Source organism: Takifugu flavidus, chromosome 7, assembly GCF_003711565.1.
Source record: "Takifugu flavidus isolate HTHZ2018 chromosome 7, ASM371156v2, whole genome shotgun sequence".
NCBI classification, from domain to species: Eukaryota; Metazoa; Chordata; class Actinopteri; order Tetraodontiformes; family Tetraodontidae; genus Takifugu; species Takifugu flavidus.
The window spans coordinates 3,834,583-3,852,553 of NC_079526.1; the positions used below are offsets into that span (position 1 = coordinate 3,834,583).

General features: G+C 47.0%; 2 protein-coding genes across 8 annotated transcripts; one reads left to right on the forward strand and one right to left on the reverse strand.

Annotated features, from left to right (window-relative positions):
- The first annotated feature begins 151 nt into the window (after positions 1-151).
- Positions 152-12,332, forward strand: cc2d2a (coiled-coil and C2 domain containing 2A). Of its 5 annotated transcripts, XM_057037568.1 has the most exons (39): positions 152-428; positions 540-611; positions 695-809; positions 901-971; positions 1,042-1,095; positions 1,172-1,273; positions 1,372-1,452; positions 1,532-1,723; positions 1,809-1,968; positions 2,060-2,196; positions 2,280-2,411; positions 2,657-2,866; positions 2,981-3,078; positions 3,170-3,310; positions 3,627-3,783; positions 4,216-4,493; positions 4,610-4,787; positions 4,900-5,053; positions 5,411-5,558; positions 6,221-6,350; positions 6,435-6,638; positions 6,709-6,801; positions 6,884-6,975; positions 7,511-7,525; positions 8,135-8,302; positions 8,391-8,430; positions 8,514-8,623; positions 8,704-8,800; positions 8,875-8,973; positions 9,056-9,232; positions 9,685-9,699; positions 9,802-9,999; positions 10,077-10,166; positions 10,253-10,366; positions 10,443-10,577; positions 10,653-10,775; positions 10,989-11,047; positions 11,126-11,303; positions 11,373-12,332. In XM_057037568.1, exons 1-39 carry the CDS (start codon positions 423-425, stop codon positions 11,556-11,558), a joined length of 4,809 nt encoding a protein of 1,602 aa, XP_056893548.1. In that variant the 5' UTR covers positions 152-422; the 3' UTR covers positions 11,559-12,332. The 5 variants fall into 5 exon arrangements, with proteins under 5 accessions (XP_056893548.1, XP_056893549.1, XP_056893550.1 ...); XM_057037569.1 differs by lacking the exon at positions 9,685-9,699; XM_057037570.1 differs by lacking the exon at positions 7,511-7,525.
- fbxl5 (F-box and leucine-rich repeat protein 5) lies at positions 12,320-17,923 on the reverse strand. 3 transcript variants are annotated; one of them, XM_057037579.1, is made up of 11 exons: positions 17,765-17,923; positions 16,930-17,142; positions 16,424-16,519; positions 16,069-16,264; positions 15,580-15,765; positions 15,386-15,511; positions 15,028-15,182; positions 14,858-14,940; positions 14,037-14,762; positions 13,530-13,678; positions 12,320-13,095 (listed from the first exon to the last, which is right to left on the reverse strand). In XM_057037579.1, exons 1-11 carry the CDS (start codon positions 17,846-17,848, stop codon positions 13,019-13,021), a joined length of 2,091 nt encoding a protein of 696 aa, XP_056893559.1. In that variant the 5' UTR covers positions 17,849-17,923; the 3' UTR covers positions 12,320-13,018. The 3 variants fall into 3 exon arrangements, with proteins under 3 accessions (XP_056893559.1, XP_056893558.1, XP_056893560.1); XM_057037578.1 differs by having other exon boundaries at positions 12,320-13,678; XM_057037580.1 differs by lacking the exon at positions 17,765-17,923 and adding an exon at positions 17,536-17,697 and having other exon boundaries at positions 12,320-13,678.
- Between the last annotated feature and the right edge of the window lie 48 nt (positions 17,924-17,971).

Below are 17,971 nucleotides of genomic sequence, written 5' to 3' on the forward strand. Positions count from 1 at the left end.
TGATGAGATTAGTGACATTCGCACAGCACTTTTGGACCTCTTCAGATTCCGTAGCAGGCAGAATTCTCGCGACAGAAATTTTCTTGATTGACACAACAGTGAACCAATAGAATTGCAAATATTCGAAATTTCTTTTGGAATCGGTCAAATTGGTCAAGGTAGGTTGAGAGGAAGAGTTTATCTCGTTACTAAGCAGCGCCGTATTATTACAACGATGGAGGGGAATTTCGTGGAAACATGGAAATAATCGACACTTGCGGAAGAATTTATTAGGTTTATGTGGCTAGTTTGGTAACTAGCATCGTTTGCTGTGACAACACACACCGGACAACATAATGATGATTACCACAAGAGTTTTCGTCAATCTGGACAATTTGAAAGAGCAAATTGCTTCTTAGATCTGCCAGCAAACTAAAACTGCAATGGAGGTTGGTGTGGTTTTTTTTATCTTAGCCCGAGGAATACAAGAACACTCCGTTCTGTCTGAATCATCCTGTTTAGTCTTTATATCCTTCGGGTTTCTCTTTCTTTGCGCCCAGGGCACCGACGAAGACCCAGGAGAGACTCTGAAACGCACGATTAAAGCTCAGAGACGCAGCCGGAAGAAACGGGTAAAGCTGCCTGTTGCATCCGTCTTTGTAATCCAATAATATTTGCCAATAAGCACTAACAGTAGCTATGTGGACTTTACCAGGTGCTTGAACAGATTTCAGCCCAGCGGTTCCGAGATGACGATGTTGATGTTCAACACAGTGAAGCTGAAAAACCAGCTCCAGAACCTGAGCCCGACCACAAGCCAAAACACAGGGGTTCGTGACCTAAATACACTTTCTGTGATTACCCTTTGCCCATTTTCACTTTAACCATGCACTCCAACTATTATTATTTTATTATTATTAGGAAATAGAAGTGCAATGACCACTGTAGAGGGATTGTGGGATGGGACACTGGGTAAAAATGACAGTAACAAAGTGAGTAAAACATGTAACTATTGCTGTTGTAGGAGCTTCCTCAAGATTTAAACCCACCTCTGACTCTCAGCAGTTAAATGACAGTCTGACAGAGCGCTTGCAAGAGCGACTGAGAGCAGCCAGAGTAAGCCCTACCTTTAAAACGGAACGATATGGTGAATACGTGAAAAGAAGTAAAAATGACCTCTCATTTGTTGCAGTTAAATGTTGATAAGCAACAGCAACAGAAGGCCTCTGTTGTCCCAGTAAGTCGCCTCCAGGGTCTCAGAGACAGAGACACGGTGACGAGGTTTGACCAAGAGGTGAGTGCAAGCCTCCAGTGCGGCTGCACATTATTCAAGTTATCCAGCTCTCTTTATAGCCAAGTAATTCATTATGGGCAAAACTCAATCTTCTTTAGGCTGATCTGGACAAGCCTGAAAGACGTGATGTCTCATTGACCCTCAGTAAAAGGGTCAAGTTCCAAGAAGCAGCAAGACAAGTAAAGCTGAAAAATTGTAAATAGGCTACAGTGCATCTGTGTTGGTCATGTTTACGTTGGTATTCATTTTTCCAACTAGGTTAGAAAAGGTCTACCGACAGCTGAAGAGGCCTACAATTTCTTTACCTTCAACTTTGAGCCAGAGCCACAGGATGGGAATGATAAACAAGGAAAGACGGCAACAGATGCTGATAAAAATGATAGAGAGGAAGCTGAAGAGCCCAGTGGTGCTAATGTCGATGAGGAGAATCAAGACAGAGTTGAACACCAGGTAAAAACTTGTGGCCGATGCTTGTTTCTGCATCATCTGTAGCCCAACATAGCCCCGATGCTTCGTCCTCTTTATCCCGCTGTAGAGTGAGGAAGCTCCACTCGTGCGTGACGGTGCAGAGGATTTGTTCATCATTGAACAGTTGTCCCAGGACTTTCTGGAACTGAAAAAAGCAGAATATGTTGGGTACAAAAAACGCGTTCAGCAAGAAAGCGAGCTCCTCTTCAAGCCAAGTGTTCGAGCAGGTATATTTACAGATATGGAACAACTGATCTACAATGTGCAAAATCATCCATGTCTTTATGTATTGGGTTCATCTCGAATTCACGGTTACAGTTCCAACCTCCATCAAGCTGCCTGAAAATATGAGGCCTCGCTATCTGGAGGATGAGGGCCTGTATGTAGGAGAGAGGCCTCAGGTATCCGTGACCAACGAAAATGTTCTGGAGAACCGTGTTTTGAAAACAAAGGAGGTACATCTGAGCAAAAGCTGAGCAGCGTTGCTGCTGTGGCTTTAATTCTTTAACTATGTGTTTATGTGATGTTCCATTTAAAGGGCAAGAAGTGGTTTGGAGATGATGGCAGGATCATAGCTCTGCCCGACCCTATAAGGGAATCCTCCACAAGACCCCCATTCTTCCACATAGAGGGGAAACTGGACCCTGAGCTCCAGCCTGTGTACAGAAGGGTCAGACTCTCACTTCCATCACGCTTTATTTGTCAACCATGCTGATGATTACAGCTAATTACTGTTGTGTGTTTGCGTTTTCATCAGACTCTGATGAGGCCTTCATGTGATTTATTCCAAATTCATTCCTTAAGGGTTTAAAGTCTACGATCTTTTAGGGATTTTCCTTGTACACATTCTTTTCTCTGACACTTTTGTAGAACATTGTTTAATGGATCCTGTTTGGTTTTTTTTCTTCCTTCCAGGCACTCAAGCCCCCCAGTACGAATCTATATGTTCCTGGTGGAGCAGAACTCGAGGGAGACTTCCAGCTCGATGTTGATGTTTCTGGAGTGGTCTTCTCCCACCACCCTCTTTTCAGTCGCGAGCACGTGCTCGGAACCCATCTGACACAGCTGTATGATCATTACCTCACCAGGCAACACCATCATCTCACCGGACACCTCACCGACAAGGTAAAAAAAGTTGCCATGGTTACTCTACGACCCAGTCCTTAATAAATCAGGACAGCTCTCGTATGGATCGATGAAAGACAGATTTAATATGGTATATTTTTGGATGTGGTGCAGTTGAACGGACTGAGGAAAGCGATGCAGAACATGCTTGGTAGTCACAGCCTGACTGAAGCCATGCAGCAGAGGATCACCGACTACAGCTTGGAAATCAGGTCTGTCCCCCAGATTATTTCCCTTCTGAGGCTTCTTACCACAAGATTAATGCTCCAATTGTGTGATTTCTTCTCTCCCTTAAAATCTCAGGAACACCAGGCAGTTGCGAGACAGTGAGCAGGAGAAAGACCGGACTCTTCTGAAGAATATAATCAAAGTGTGGAAGGATATCAAAGCCTTGAGAAGCTTTCAGAACTATAGCAACACGCCCTATAAGCTCTCTCTCAGAAGGTATTTGACACTTGAGTTTGTGTTTCTGATTACTGTACCGGGCTTTGGAGCTTAGAAGTGATTAAGTTCTGGTTTATATCTGCATCAGTAATCAGCAAAAAGGTCAAGGGCGAAATGAGGGGCAGTCTTGGACGAATAAAAGTGTCGCCTAAAGAAAATCTGATTTCTTAACAGTCGCAGACCAATCATAGTCATTCTTAGAAGTTGAGCTGTGCTAAATGAAATGGTGTTATGGATTATATGTTGTTTTGATGCAAAGGATCAAAACTCCTGGCATCATCATTAATGCGATGGCGTTTTTCCACCTTGCTTTCAGAGTGAATGTGGATCAGGAGAAAGATGAGCAAGAGTATGAAGATGAAATTGTGGCGGAGGTTTTGGACTTGGAGCTGGAGCTTGAGGAGGAGCATCAAAGGAAGCTCACGGAGCACAAGAAACAGCTAGAGGAGTGGAAAGCCTGGAGAATTAAGCAGGTATCTGTCTGTTTGACTGACTGCTTGCATGTTGGTACTATTTCACCAGCTAAGACACTTGTAGGGAAACCTTTGGATCGTCTGACATTCCAGACCTTGACTCCCTCATGTGGACACCAGCCCAGTAATAATCATATTTCTCTCATCAACCATGATGTTTCACACAGTTTTGTTGTGCCAAGTAACTCAAATTGATCAGAAATTCCATAACAGCTCTGTGAAAATTAGCATGTGAATTGACCTAAACCCAGTTTCTGGAATTTGCGTTTGCTTCGAACCTGTTTGCTCTAAATGCCTTCCAATTTTTGGAATCTGGCATTGAGCAGTAAAGAAGTGGGACCGTGGAAAAGGAGGCAAAGCTCCTCTTGCAGGTGAAAGGAAGTCAAACATACACGTATTAACATGTACATATTCTATATTCACCTTGTTCAGAAATCCAGAAGGAAAAAGAAGAAAGAGCGGAAGAAGAAAGGTCCGGCAAGAGACGACGCGGAACAGGAAGAGGACGGCGCTGAAGATGTGAGCGAGGAGGAGGCGGCTGTGGAAGAAGCTCCCCCGAAGCCGGAGCCTCCAGAGAAGCCGGAGCTGGAAGCCATCAAGCAGCAGGTCAGGGAGAAAGCCTCCAGGATCCGCAGGAAGCCAGGGGAGCCCATCTTGATCCCCGTCCTGTCTGCATCGGGAAACATCACAGCCACCGAACTCTGTCCCCGGTACCAGCAGAACCCCTCTGATAGTTACCTCTTTACTCTAGAGAGGCATTTTTAATTGGCCAGATTTAGGAGGTAAAGGAGCAGGAGATGGGACATGGTTTCCTTTTGTTTTTCAGGGGGGAAAAAAATCGACGCCAGGACGTCGCCAGGCGCTCTTTTTTCGTGAGGATCCTTTACAATGACAAGGAAGTTTCCCGAACAGAGAGTCGAGCCCTGAGCAACGATTTCAAAATGCACTTCGGACAGATGTTCAATCTCAAGATCGTAAACCTTCCCCAGAGCATCAATTTACAGGTAATACAGGACGTGTTTGCCCCAATTTCAGGTTGGGCAGCGCACACAGCCTTGATGGGTTTCTACTTGAGCGGTGTGTGTGTGTGTGTGTGTGTGTGTGTGTGTGTTGTAGGTGTTTGAAGAGATAGGCCTGACACGCTCCCTCTTGGCTCAAGTGTTCATTCCGGTGCCGGAACCCTCGGTGGTGACGGGTCAAGTCCCCCTGGAGGAACTTGAGTTTAGCAGCAACCAGAGGGTGATGTTTGACCACGAGGGTGTGGGAAGCGGTGAGCAACCCTCCGTTTTACACATTTTTCGCCCAACATTTGTTCAGGAAGCGTCTCCAAAGACAAAAGAACTGCAACATCAGCAACAAGACAGAGATAAAAAGAAAGAGACAGATAAAGAGATTAAATTCCGCCAGTTGTATCCACGTCCTGATAGTGCAAGGTTCTTTTCTAAGAGGGAAAACATCTCACTCTTTAATAAAATGGTGAAATAATCAACCAATACGGTTGTGTTCTTTCCAAATCTCATTTCACTTCACTGGATCCATATTTCTGTATGATTCATTGGCCACAAATGTGCTGCGCTAGGCGCTTGTTACTCCAACTGCCTGCGCCTCACTCGCTCCACCTCCACAGATGTGCCTGTGACCTTTGAGCCCGACGGCAGCAACAGTCAGACGCTGCTGACCTCCGGGAAGGTGTCCTGCTGTGCCTCCTGGGGGGCCGGAGAGGATGGCGTCCCACTGGCCCCTCCAGTGCATAAGAAAACCGGCGGCATACACAAGTAACGTCACTGTTAAACTATTCCCCGCTCTTTTTAGGCCTTGATCACTGGGGGGGAGGAGGGCCAACAGGAGAACCGGAACATTTTTATAGTTTTATATTTATATTTTATATTCATATTCTATTTTTAATTTATTCTATTTTATTTTATTTCTTATTTTCTTATATTCTATTATCTTTAATAGGTTTGATGGGGGGAATGGTGGTGGGAAATTTTGTAGATGCTGTAGATCTTTGGAGATGCTAATTTCCCTGGTGGACACCCCCTAAAGGGATCAATAAAGTTATCTTGAATCTTGAATCTTGAATCTTGATGAATAGCTTTGATTTGACCGTTGCATAGTTGTCACGAACTTCAAACCTGTTGATCTCAGACCAGTGCAACTTTTCCAAGCAGCCACTTTTCTTGCAAACGCAGTACTTGGAATCGGAAATTCCCCCGAGTGTGACTCATCTGCAGACACGGGACATTCTAAAACCGGACTGGGTCGGACTGGAATGGCTGTGCTTAAAATATTCTGGCGTCTGAGGTCAGCTGCGCGTTATTTCATTGAGGTTCTACGATGCGGTCCGGATGGTGGAGAATCAAGAGTGGGACAGAACAAAGAGTAGCTGTAGCATAGAGGCTGCTCATTGGCTGCTATTGTGTTTTTGTGGTTTCAGCCGCCTGGATGCCGTGTCCTGCATCGGTGCCTCCGGACTGTATGATGTGAAAAAAATTGGTGAATGGGCTGCGCAGTCTCGCCTGGACCCCAACGACCCGAAGAACACCTCCATCATGCAGCTGCTTAAGGTAGGTGATGAAGAGGAGGGAGCGGCCGGATAGAAGCAGAAGCACAACCGCCCGGACGTGACGCGTTGCCCTGGGGTTGGTCAGGTGGCCAGAGGCGGAGAGGTGACCACTCCAGAGTACTTCCGCTTGGAACATCTGCAGGAGGAGTTCAACTTCGTGAGTGACGAAGAGCTGGAAAGGTCCAGGAGATTCCGAATGCTCCAGCTCAGGAACCAGGGAGTCGCAGAGTTTCGAAACTACAAGTTGATTCCAGCTCAGGAGCGGGAGGTCACCGACAGGATGTTTCAGGTCAGCTTTTTAAACATTTACCATAGCCGCGAAATGGCGGCTGCAGGTGTTCATTTCATAATGATTACAGGAATATGAGACGAGACTGAGAAGAGGAGAAATAATCGACACTAAGGAATATCTGGATTCGCACCGAGCCTTGGTAGCCAAATATCTGCAGAAGGTAAACGGCCCGGTGTCCTCCTGCTCTCTCAGGCACAAACGGTGCCGCTTTAAAGCGTCTTTAACCCCGATTTCCTCTGCAGATCCGAGAATCTGTCATCAACAGGTTCATTCTTGCCAAGCACCACTACCGTCTGTCCGACATGGTCGTCGAAGAGGAGATCCCGAGCATCGGGTAAGCGCTCCCAGAACGTATTAGTCTGCTCTTATCAGCTAAAGCGGACACTTGCTCTTGTTGTGTCTGCCACGTGTTCATCTTGCGAAACCTGAAGTTGTCATTTATGTATGTATCCAACACGCTCCTCCCGGTTTCACACTAATCAACCCTGAAACCATGTCTGAACCTCCCCCCCGGTCGTTAAAAAGCAATGAGATCTTACAGTGATCTGCAAACCCCTATCAAACCCACTCAGGAGAGAGCAGGCCTGATATAAATCACCCGCTGATCTAAGTATGTTTCTTGGCCCGTTCTTGCTTCAGCTTATTTGATCTTGACCTCGGGACCGAATCTCCTTGGCTGGAAGTGTTTATGCTTTATGTTGTCAGCAGGCTTCGGAACATGTGGAGACAGAATATTAGCACATCTGCACGTGTCGGCCTGTCCCTGCTAACCGCTGCTGTCGTTAAGTGATGCTTTTGATACTGTGTTTATGTCGAAATTAAATATTTCTTCATTCTTTTTTTGCTTTTCTATCATGCACTTTTGACAGTGGTGCAGGTCCAGGGTATGTGCTGAGAGTTCTTCTCCCCCCCCCGACCCTTTTTCTTTAGCCTGACCCCAGTGCCGTAGTGTCAGTAGACCTGTAGCCGCCAGTCCTTCCTGTTCCATCTGTGCTTTGTCAGAATTAGAGATTCCTTTTTAGTCCTTTAGTGTTTTCTATGTGCGTTACAACTGTAGTACACACTGAGTATAATACACTCACTAAACTGCACGATCTAAACTATTTAACTTTGGTAGTGCCATTTCATAATTGCTGAATGTTTCAGGCTTGTTCCCAAAACAAGAACACAGTCAGGTCCAATACAGCTGTGTATCAACATGTTACTGATTTGGCAATTGTAAAAAAATAAAAAAGACAGACTACAATAGTAGCCTTTGCTGCTATTAGTGGAGGTCTCTTTCCAGCTAATCTTGTTCGATTAGCTAAACTTCACCTCCCAGTTATTGCGATTCTAGATCCTGAACTCCTGGAGCGACTCACTTCTGCCTGTAGAAAAGATCCTCCCCTTGTGTTGAACGAGAACCGCTTCAGTCGCCGTTGCATCAGCTCTAAACGTTGCAGCTCCAGCGCCAACAGCTCTCTGGAGTACAGCTTTTTTCTCGTTCTTTTCAGAATTCTGGGAATCAACTTGTTCCAGCTGGCTGAAACCAGGCGGCCGCTGAAGCCTCAGAGGAAAGAGAGAAAGAAGATGACGACCCAGAACTTGTCGGACGGAGACATCAAAGTTCTGGTCAGCGTCATCCGAGGCTACGACATCCCGGTCCGGAGGCCCCAGAGCAAGTGAGGGTTTAGATCTTAGAGATCCCACTCAACAGAAAGATTCATCTTTATGACCTGACATCATGTTTATTTTGTGTGTTTTTCCCAGTAAACACAATTTGCAAGGCAGCGAATGGATCCTCAATCAGGTACGCAAAGAAAAACATTTAACAACATCGAGACGTTCCACCTGATGGAGGATCTCTAAAGCGTCTGTGTGTTGGTGATGCAGGTGCAAGTGAGGCCCTTCGTGGAGGTCTCGTTCCAGCGTGCGGTGCTTCAAACGAGCACAGCGGAAGGCCCCAACCCCAGCTGGAACCAGTACCTGCAGTTACCTTTCAGGTGAAACCTGCGTCAGTGAAGGTCAGTCAGTCCCGATTCAGCAGCCAGTGGCTTCACGCGTCCAACCGTTTCCTTCCCAGCGCCCCGAATGGAAACTACAGCGCCACCAGCCTGCAGTCGGTCCGAGACGAGCTTTTCATCAACATATTTGATGAGATGGTTTATGAGAGTGGGGCGGTAGGTAAAGCAGCCAAATCCAGCTCAGCTGTTGTTCGTCAGCATGGGTTCAGCCTGTTGTTGGCGCTCCTCAGAGCGACGGGGAGAGAGGGAAGTCCGTGCACACCCGGGTAGAGAAGCACTGGCTGGGCTCCGTCAAGATTCCTTTCAGCACGATTTACTCTCAGTCCAGGGTGAGAGTTGGACGTTGGAGTTTTCACGTCTTTACCAGCTCAGGAGCTGCTTCACATGGTGACTTTTTGTTCCGCTGGGTAGATCGATGGAACGTTCAGGGTGAACACGCCAGCAGTGCTGCTGGGCTACAGTAAGGAGCGGAACCGAGGTCCAATCAGCGGTTACGACCCTTTCTGGAACCAGAGTCAGGGAACATTCATCACACTCTTCATCACCATTGAACCTCTGCTGGTGCCTGCAGAGCCCGTGAGGGAGAAGGTATGATACTGTTAGACCTACCAAGACTCTGGCTCTCATTAATGAAACCATCATAGCTGTATAATACAGATGCAAACAGAGGCTTTAGTCCTATTTACTAACATCTGTTTACTGCCACAGCGAGGGGCGGGTGAAGCGCTTAGTAGTTGGAGAAAAATGGGTTGCAGTCTAATTGAAGCCAGCAGGGGGCGCACCTTCAAGAGGAGGGCATTGAAAACTGTCTGGAGCTCTTGGGCGTGAGGTGGTGTCTTGTCCCTGACACATAAAGTCATATGATGACCTGCACTTGTTTCTGTGCTGGTTGATAAATGAGTGCCGGTGTCTAACTTCATTTCCATTAGCGTGAAAGTCACCCCCTGGTTTCTGCCCACCAAGAAGCAGACTATGCATTGATCTTCCTAAAATCTCATCCTGACGTGTTGTTTATTTACTTATGCTGCCTCCTGTCATAGATAAAGGAAGTGAAGGTGAACATTTGCCTTTTTTTTTAATTTCACGTCATTGGTATTAGCGTAGACGTTGCCCCGTGTTTCTCCGGCGGTCCCCTGTGAACCCGTTTCTTCCTGCAGTTTGACAGCGAAGAGGATGAAAGCCTGCTGCAGGCCTCGGAGAGGTTTGAGAAGGATGCGTCCAGGTTTTACTCAGAGCGACCGTGCATTACCACAGTCATCGATCTCACGGGGAAGACGGTCTTCATCACACGCTACATCCGACCGCTCAACCCCCCTCAGGAGTTACTGGACGGAGTGGCCAGCAACTCCCAGGAGGTCAGTCGCTCACCTGAGGAGGAAATGGGTCTGATTGCAGTGGGAGTCCCGTAGTCACATGACGACTGTCCTTGCAGGCCGCGGTCGCCCGGTACGTGTCTCTCATCCCTTCTCTGCCGGACAGAGTCTTGTTTTCGGCCTCCTGTGACCTCTGGAGCACATGCGACGTGGGTAGAGTCTGGCTTTTGTCATTTAACAGGCCATTCCGTACCTTAACCTTAACTTTTTTCCTCATTTATTCTTCTGTTTGTAGCAATTCCTCACCCTGCTCGCAGGAGATGAAGAAGAACACGCTGTCCTTTTGTGCAACTACTTCCTGTTTATGAAGAAGAGAGCCTGGCTTATAATTGGCTGTGCTATACCAGAGGTCTGCAGCGCTAATCGCTATGTTTAATATGTGTCCGCGCAACATCGCTGACATCATCTGGCTCTTCCCGTCCCAGGGGCCCACGGCGTACGTCCTGACCCACGAGCAGAACCACTACCTGATCTGGAATCCCAGCAACGGCCAGTCTTACGGCCAGTATGACGCCTTCTGCCCGCTGCAGACCGTGGGTTCCCTGGTCAGCGCCGATAACGTGAGTGGAGAAAGGACCACGTGGCACAGTTGTACCCGTACATCCCTTTTAGCTTCTGTCCAAATTGCGGCGCAGGTGTGGCTCAACGTCCAGGAACACACGTCACCGATGAGGATCAGCTTTGACGTTGCTAACGGCAACCTGTGGAAACCCTTCTTCTCCCGATCCTTCTCACACCCTGGCCTGTCCAGTGTTCAAGTCAGTATTCGTGTATAATGTTTCTGTTTCATCAGAGAACATTCAAGCCACAGTTTTATCAGATATTTGTTCACCATTTGTTAAGATTTTCAACTGAAACTTTCACCTTTCACCACAATTAAAGCGTTTTTGTTGCCGTCTTCAGGGCAGCATCTATAAATTGGTTGTTGTTTCGCCATTTCATGAAACACCTTCTCTTCTAAATCATTGTAGCCAGAGGAGTTGGTGTATCGGCGCTCAGACAAAGCGGCGGCAGCGGAGCTTCAGGGGAGGCAAGTTTGGCGTCCGGTCGATGGGCGGGCCTTTAATCCTGCAGGAAACACTCTGAAAGTAAATTTCTGCCTCCGCAGAATTGAGAAGATCGTGAAAGAGAAGATCATGGAGTGGAGGCCTCGCCAGCCAACCCACTGGAACCGCTACTGCACCTCCATCCTGAAGCAGTTCCTGCCCAGACTGGAGCTGAGCGAGGGGCGGGACACGGCCGAGGAGCACCGTCAAGAACTGCAGAACCTGCTGGGAGACATGAGGGTAAACGGGCTGGCTGTGGTCGGACATCTGATGAGAAGCGCTCTGCTAACGCGCCTCGCTCTTTTGCAGATCTCTGGATTCCCTCTGCACCAGCCCTTCTCGGAGATCCGGCCCATCATAGAGGCGGTCCACAGCACCGGGGTTCACAATATTCAGGCGCCAAATGTGGAGTTTGCTCTGGCTGTGCATGTGCACCCCTACCCTAACAATGTTCTCTCTGTGTGGGTGTATCTGGCCTCGCTGGTGCGCACGTGACACTCGTCCGAATGTGACGCCCGCCTTTGATACAGACCGTCTGTTGCCTCGTGATGCTGCCAGTCTTCATCCTGATTTGGCGAAATATTTGAAGTCAAGAGCAACAAATCACCGAACGACTTAAACTCCCCCGAACTCATTTTTTTCCTTTGGTTTGAGCCCAGTTTGAGTTTTTATGTTTGTTTTTACTGTTTCATACGAAAGTTTTAGAGTTGATATTTTGATCTTGTGTACAGCACTTTGGTACAGTGTTGTTTTTAAAGTAATCAAGTGGATTACTTCCAGATTCCAGGAGTGTCTAGTTCTAAATGTTTGGCTTTTTCAGTCTGAAAAAGCAGCTTAACTATGTTAACTATTCTACAATATATATATATTTATATATATATATATAAACATTTTTTGTTATACATGTGTCAAATAGTGTGTTGCCATGGTGATCTGCATATGTTCAAGGGACTGACAAAAGGTGTAGAATACATTCAGACTGAGTGTGTGTGTGTATTTATGTATATCTCTTAGCTTTGATCTTTATAAGGTCAAAATTCCTCTAGAAATTGGAATGTCGCCAATCTTTGGTGGCCGTTATCAACATTTCCTGAAAATTTCATTAAAATTGAGTTATTTTGCTAACAGTCAGACAAACAAGCGCCGTCTGTCACAAAACCTGTGATGGAGGTTGAAATTGTGTACTTTTGTTTTGTGGACGGACTGTAAATATGGTAACATCGGGTTTTGCCAGAGTAAATAAATAAAAAAAAGCATTCTTAACGCCAAGATACTTTTATTGAGCATTTCTATGGGAACTCATGCAAATCTTGTGAATAAGGAATCCTGCTGAAGTCATCAAACGGCGGTAGTTTAAGCAAACTGCAGTTTTCTCAAAGCTCTCGAATTCCAAATGAATGCTGGTTTTTCCTGTCTGGATATGTCGCGGAATTAAATGGATCAATCTGTCAACAACAGGGTCAATTTAAAGCCAGGAAGCTATTTCCCCTCTTTTAGTTCATGAATTAGTCACCAGTAGATAACAGAGCATTAAGAGGTAAAAATTAGCTTCAGAATTGTAAATTTAAAAAATTGATCTAAGCTGCTCATCAGATGATGGTTTATCTAAACACAGCAGGAAAGAACCTGTAAATAAGGACAGTTGGAGGAGAGAAGCCACAAAGCCTGACTGTGGACGACACAAAGTACTATTTAATGGTTTAAACTGAAAATAAAAATGCATATTTTAAGCCACTTCAAAACTCGTTAGCAATTTTTTTTCTTTCCTCATTTCTAATTCACGTCGGCTAAATTGGAAACAACGGCAGCGAATTTGGTTTCTTCCAGAGAGATTTTGTTTTCCTTTTATTTATTGAAACAAAATACAGCAACCGGCATTTCCAGGATAAAGTGCAAAGAGCGAGGAGACGTGAGGGTGCCGGAGAGCTGCCGGTTTGTTTGGAGGGGGGGGGGTGTCACTCTCCGGAGCGGCAGCAGGCCCTGAAACCACACTGCAGGTTCTGGCAGCCGCTGGCCGTGTCTGAGTGAGGACCTGGAGACAAACACCACACTGGGGTCATCCGCTGGACATCCGCCCACACCATCAGAGCCATCACTGCACCAGTAAACCCCAGTCGTCATAGCGATAACGATAAAGACGGAAGCAATGCTGGCTGACTACTGCGGTGTTTACTTACCTCCACCTCAGCAAACCCCCCCTTATTTGGAAGGACACACGCTAAACAAGCGGGGTTAGTGATGTTTTCACAGCGTCCATGCACACTTCATGATAACTGCTTAAAATCTGTATTTTATCATCTACACTTGGTCAGATAGGGCCTCCGTTTACGTATGGAATGCTGATTGGGCCTGAGCGTTAGTGCACCGAAAGCTAGATAATTAGGGATAAACCAGGTACAGTCAGGGCAAAAATCCAGAATGATTTTCCTGGGAAAAAGAAAAACCCAGCGCTTTCCCTTGTGTTACCGTTGATGTTGTCGCAGTAATAGAAGTGCTCGTCATTGAGCGACGGACAGGCCGACACCAGCTCCTGCAGCCCCACCTCAGTGATGAAGAGGCAGCCGGACAGGTTGAGGTGCTCCAGAGCAGGAAGTCCTCCGCGCTGCGCCAGAGCCCTGAAACACAAGCGCAGTCTGAGACGGGCCCACGTGCCCTAATCTAATCTAAGAAACAGGAGTTCCAATTTGCTGGAGATTTATTCATACAAGAGCCACTCCTCCTGGGTCAGAACCAAACCCATGGAGAGAAGTTGAGGGCAGAGTTAGCCAAGACAAAGAGTGCAGAAATGACACCCACACCCAGTTGTTACAAAATCTACCTAGAACTAAAATAGCTAGCTCAGCCGTGGCTGATCAAAGCTGGTTGGCTACTCTCGCTCCGCAGCGGCGATTTCTGGTGGCGTTTGTGCGACGACCCGAGTCGCCGTTATTTAAAATGTGGGTTTTCACTCGGGGAGGGAAGAGCGATGGTTACCTCAAGCCCAGATCTGTGATCTGATAACATCCAGAGAGACTGAGGAACCTCAAGGAGCGCCTCACGCCTGACGGCTCAGTCCTGGTTTCGTGTCCGTTACACCGCCGACCCCCAAATGAGGGGCCTTTAGTCCGAAACTCTGCAGTGCTGCTTCTGAGGGCGTCTGATCCAGACGGGGGCCCAGTGAACGTCCTGAGGGCCGCGTCACTCGTGCAACAAGTCGAGTGACCGCAAAAGATCTCCCCCGTCATGGCGTAGCGCTGCTGCAGGTAGGCGGCGTTCGAGCTAGTCCTGTGTCCGCGCCTCCCGCTCCTCCTGCAGCAGCACAATCCTCCCACCAGCTGGGTCTCTACAAAAGTCTCCGCCTCGGAAAAAGGCGCCCCATCGCAACGGCTCCTCTCCACAGTGTCCTCAATGTCCGCCAGGTCTAAGGAGTCCAAGACCCAGACTTGGGTTTGGGTCCGGCGGCCACCCCAACGCCCGGGCCCCTGCTTGAAAATGATGGCACGCCGTTTATGCTCCACCGAGCCCAGGCTGTCCTCCTCCATCAGGCTGATGGGTAGCGGGGAGCTTTTGGCGTGCTTGTCTCGCCGGGACGAGTGCTTGGCGGGAGCGGTGAGGTCGCCCAGGCCGACAGAGAGTTTTCTCAGAGCGTGGTCGGAGATCTTCTCGCAGCCCGACAGATCCAGGTGCTTGAGGGACAGGCAGGCTCCGAAAGAAGACCAGCTGCACCAGAGGAGGAACAACAGCATTTAGAACCAACTGTGGTTCCAAAGGAAAAACACATACCTTCCTAAAAAAATAAATATATATATATCTACCTGTCAAATGCAAAATCTGTCACATCGGTCTGGGTCAGGTCCAGGTGGGTGATGTTGGGACAAAGACTGAGAATCTGACGCACCTAAAAAAGTAAAACATTTGGGATGTGACAAGGCCGTAAATGTCAAAAAAGGGCGTTTTCACGGTGTAAAAACGAGATGAGACGTACCATTTTGCTGGAGGCTGTGGAACTGTAGGCCAGAACAATGGACGTGACAGATGGACCCACGGCTGGCAGGAGGTTGTGGATAATCCCGTTCAGGAGCCTCTTCTCTCGCTGAGCTGTGCTGATTGCTAATGAGCCTGGACTTTGCCCCGAAATGTCTAAAAACAAAGATAAATACCAGATGTCACAGATTCCTGGTTATAGATTTCTGCCGCTGATTATCCAAGCGTGTCCTCCTGACTTACTGCTGCCACCAGAACATGACCTAGAACAGGAAGCGCTGACCCAAGATCAGACAAACACCTTTATCTGATGATTCCTGCCTGAACGACACTGTAGGAACATGAAAATGAACCCTCACCTGACTCGTCCACATCAGCGTCCTCGTCCCACTCCTGATAGGCTCGGCCTTCATTTTGCCGACTCCTCACCCAGTCCTCATCTGGTTCTTGGTCCAAATCTCCAGGGGGGCCACTATAGTAGTCCCCTACATTGGACATGCAACATTTATCAGCATTCCACCACTCACAACGACTCCAGTAATCGGTGGGTTACCTCTGGCCCAGCGCACGGGGTAGAGGTGCCTCCACAAAGAGCCGGTCTTGGCCAGTTCTGACCAGGAGCTGCACACCTGACTGCAGCGACACAGGTCCTCAGGGCTCAAGTAGTGGAAGAGCCTCAGCATGATTTCTGTTGGAAGCTGGGAGATGTGAGCTGAAGAGCTCCAGGTCTTTTCCAGTTCTGAGGAAAAGGACAAAAACAGGGTTGATACTCTAAAGCTCTGCTTGTTAACAGACACCTCAGTAAAACAGATATTACGGGCTTTTTTTTTTTTTTTTAACAAAAAAGAAAAAAAAGAAACGTGATTTCACCAGCTGTTCAACCTGGAGAAACCAGGCAGGACATCATTACACTCAGTCATTTTATCTTTACTGCAGCCAGTTGTGAAAAGTAGAGCCTGAATATGAAGCTAGGATGTAGCAGGAAGTAGATCTAACACCCTCATTGGATTTACCAGTTTTACCATAAAATGGATCCACTAACCGTAGTCTGTCTTCTCGTGGTCAGAATACTTGAAGGCTTTCTGCAGCTCCTCCGCCTGGCTCCACAGGCTGAAGCCCTTCAGCACCTCGGCAGCACAGTCCCACTGCTGCTGACTGCAGTGCTGCGCTATCACCTGCTTTTTGATGTCCTTGAGCTCCTCATAGGTGAAGTACTGCATGAGCATCGGCTGAAACACCTGCAATACATCTCTTCAGTTTACATCGGCCTACTGGGGATCGAACAGTTACGCTGCTTCCTTTCAGCTGAATTCCGTCTTACCCAGCCATTGCATAATCAATTAAGTTAGGGATGTTTACGTTAGTTGACATAAAAAAGCAGTCCGACCATATCATACCTCCTCTTCTTCCTTCATGTGGGGTATGAAGTCCTGAGTGAAAGCGTCTAGTCTCTCCTTCAGCTGCTGAGCATAGTTAAGCTGCTCATATTCACTCTAAAATTAAAACAATGGTTAATTTGTGTCATAATCTTAACACGGGATGACTTGTTAGCATTCTCAATCCAAAAGTATGGACTGTAATTTCTGGCTTCCCAGACTGAGCACATAGTGGAAGTAAATATTTTACGCAGTTGCTTCATTCTGGGTTTGCCTGTGGCTTTAAATAACTCCGCTTTCCTGATAAGCGGATCACAGAAATGCTCCTGTTGTCGGTGGCAAAACTCCTGATATAAACAGTCAGATTAATGAGAGTAAAGTCATGATTTTCGGACAAAATCAGTGTGGTGAAGATATTAACTCTTCAATTAACAGAATTATACACAAACATATCTCCAGATGACCACACAAGGCAGGCGTGTCCTAGGTGAGGGGGGGGGGAAAATAAATAAATCTACACATATTACCTTAATGTTATGTAGGCCCTTTTCAAGCAGTGACAACATCTCTGAGAGTTTGTTGTCAGAGTGCACATTGTGCACGGTGCAGCGCTGTTGCAACAGTCCGATGATGTACTCGTTTTCAATCTGCTCATGCATCTTGAACTCCTTAAAGGTTGCACACAGGGACTTAAGGAATGAGCGGAAATCATTGTTGTTGGAGAAGTTGGTTTTTGACAGCTGTGGAAGCCCAAAGAAAGCACATAAATCACATGCCTCAGCATTGCCTCTCTGGACATCTATTAGATTGAAAAATAAACAAACAAATAAATAAAAGCCTTTCACAGGAAATGGAATTTTGCACCAGAGAGCCATCACATTTGGGCCAAGCACAGATCACTTTAGCCGCCTGCGCGACGCTAAGCACGTCCGCCATATGCGTTGGTCAATAAGGTGACAGATTTCTATCACAAAGTAAAAATTAATAAAATAATACCAATCATCACATGTTTGCGCAACTGCCTTTTGCAATAAAACATATTACATAACACATTCATTTCCTAATAAGTTAGCTAGCAAGCTAATGTAGGCGGCCAGATGGGAAGATGACGTAATGAAAGTTTGGGGGCTTACACAAAATCCAGTGTGCTTTATCAATAAATGCATATTTACGCTAATTCCACGACCATGTGTCGACTCAAAGGCCCTGAGTAACAAACTCCTGCTGTCCGGGTGCCACGACCGAGACACTCCTGTGCTAGCTAGTGTGCTAGCTGGCGTTCAGTCATCAAAATAGCAAAAGGCCGTCAAAAATTCCGTTGTTAAACTTCAGACTAAAAGCCGAAGACTTATGTACACAAACCTTTTCGCAGTATAGGCCCACCAGCTGCTTCATTCGCCAGTGTGGCCCAGTAAAAACATCCACCTCGTCTGGGAAAGGAGCCATGTTCAGCCAACCTCAGTGCGTCATCTGCACCGAGAGCGATACAATCAAACAGGGGGGCGTGTCTATACAGTCATGTGACCCCAAGGCATAAATAAACCCAAACCGTTAGCCACGGAAATGTTT

Excerpts from the sequence above, each read along its gene's own strand:
- cc2d2a (XM_057037568.1), top strand. Across the intron at positions 8,801-8,874 it reads TGGTTTATGAGAGTGGGGCG|AGCGACGGGGAGAGAGGGAA; the intron begins GTAGGTAAAGCA and ends GGCGCTCCTCAG. Across the intron at positions 11,048-11,125 it reads GCAGCGGAGCTTCAGGGGAG|AATTGAGAAGATCGTGAAAG; the intron begins GCAAGTTTGGCG and ends CTGCCTCCGCAG.
- fbxl5 (XM_057037578.1), bottom strand. The coding sequence starts at position 17,848 with ATGGCTCCTTTCCCAGACGAGGTGGATGTTTTTACTGGGCCACACTGG. Across the intron at positions 15,766-16,068 it reads CCACGAGAAGACAGACTACG|AACTGGAAAAGACCTGGAGC; the intron begins GTTAGTGGATCC and ends CCTTTTCCTCAG. Across the intron at positions 14,763-14,857 it reads ACAGATTTTGCATTTGACAG|CTGGTCTTCTTTCGGAGCCT; the intron begins GTAGATATATAT and ends CCTCTGGTGCAG.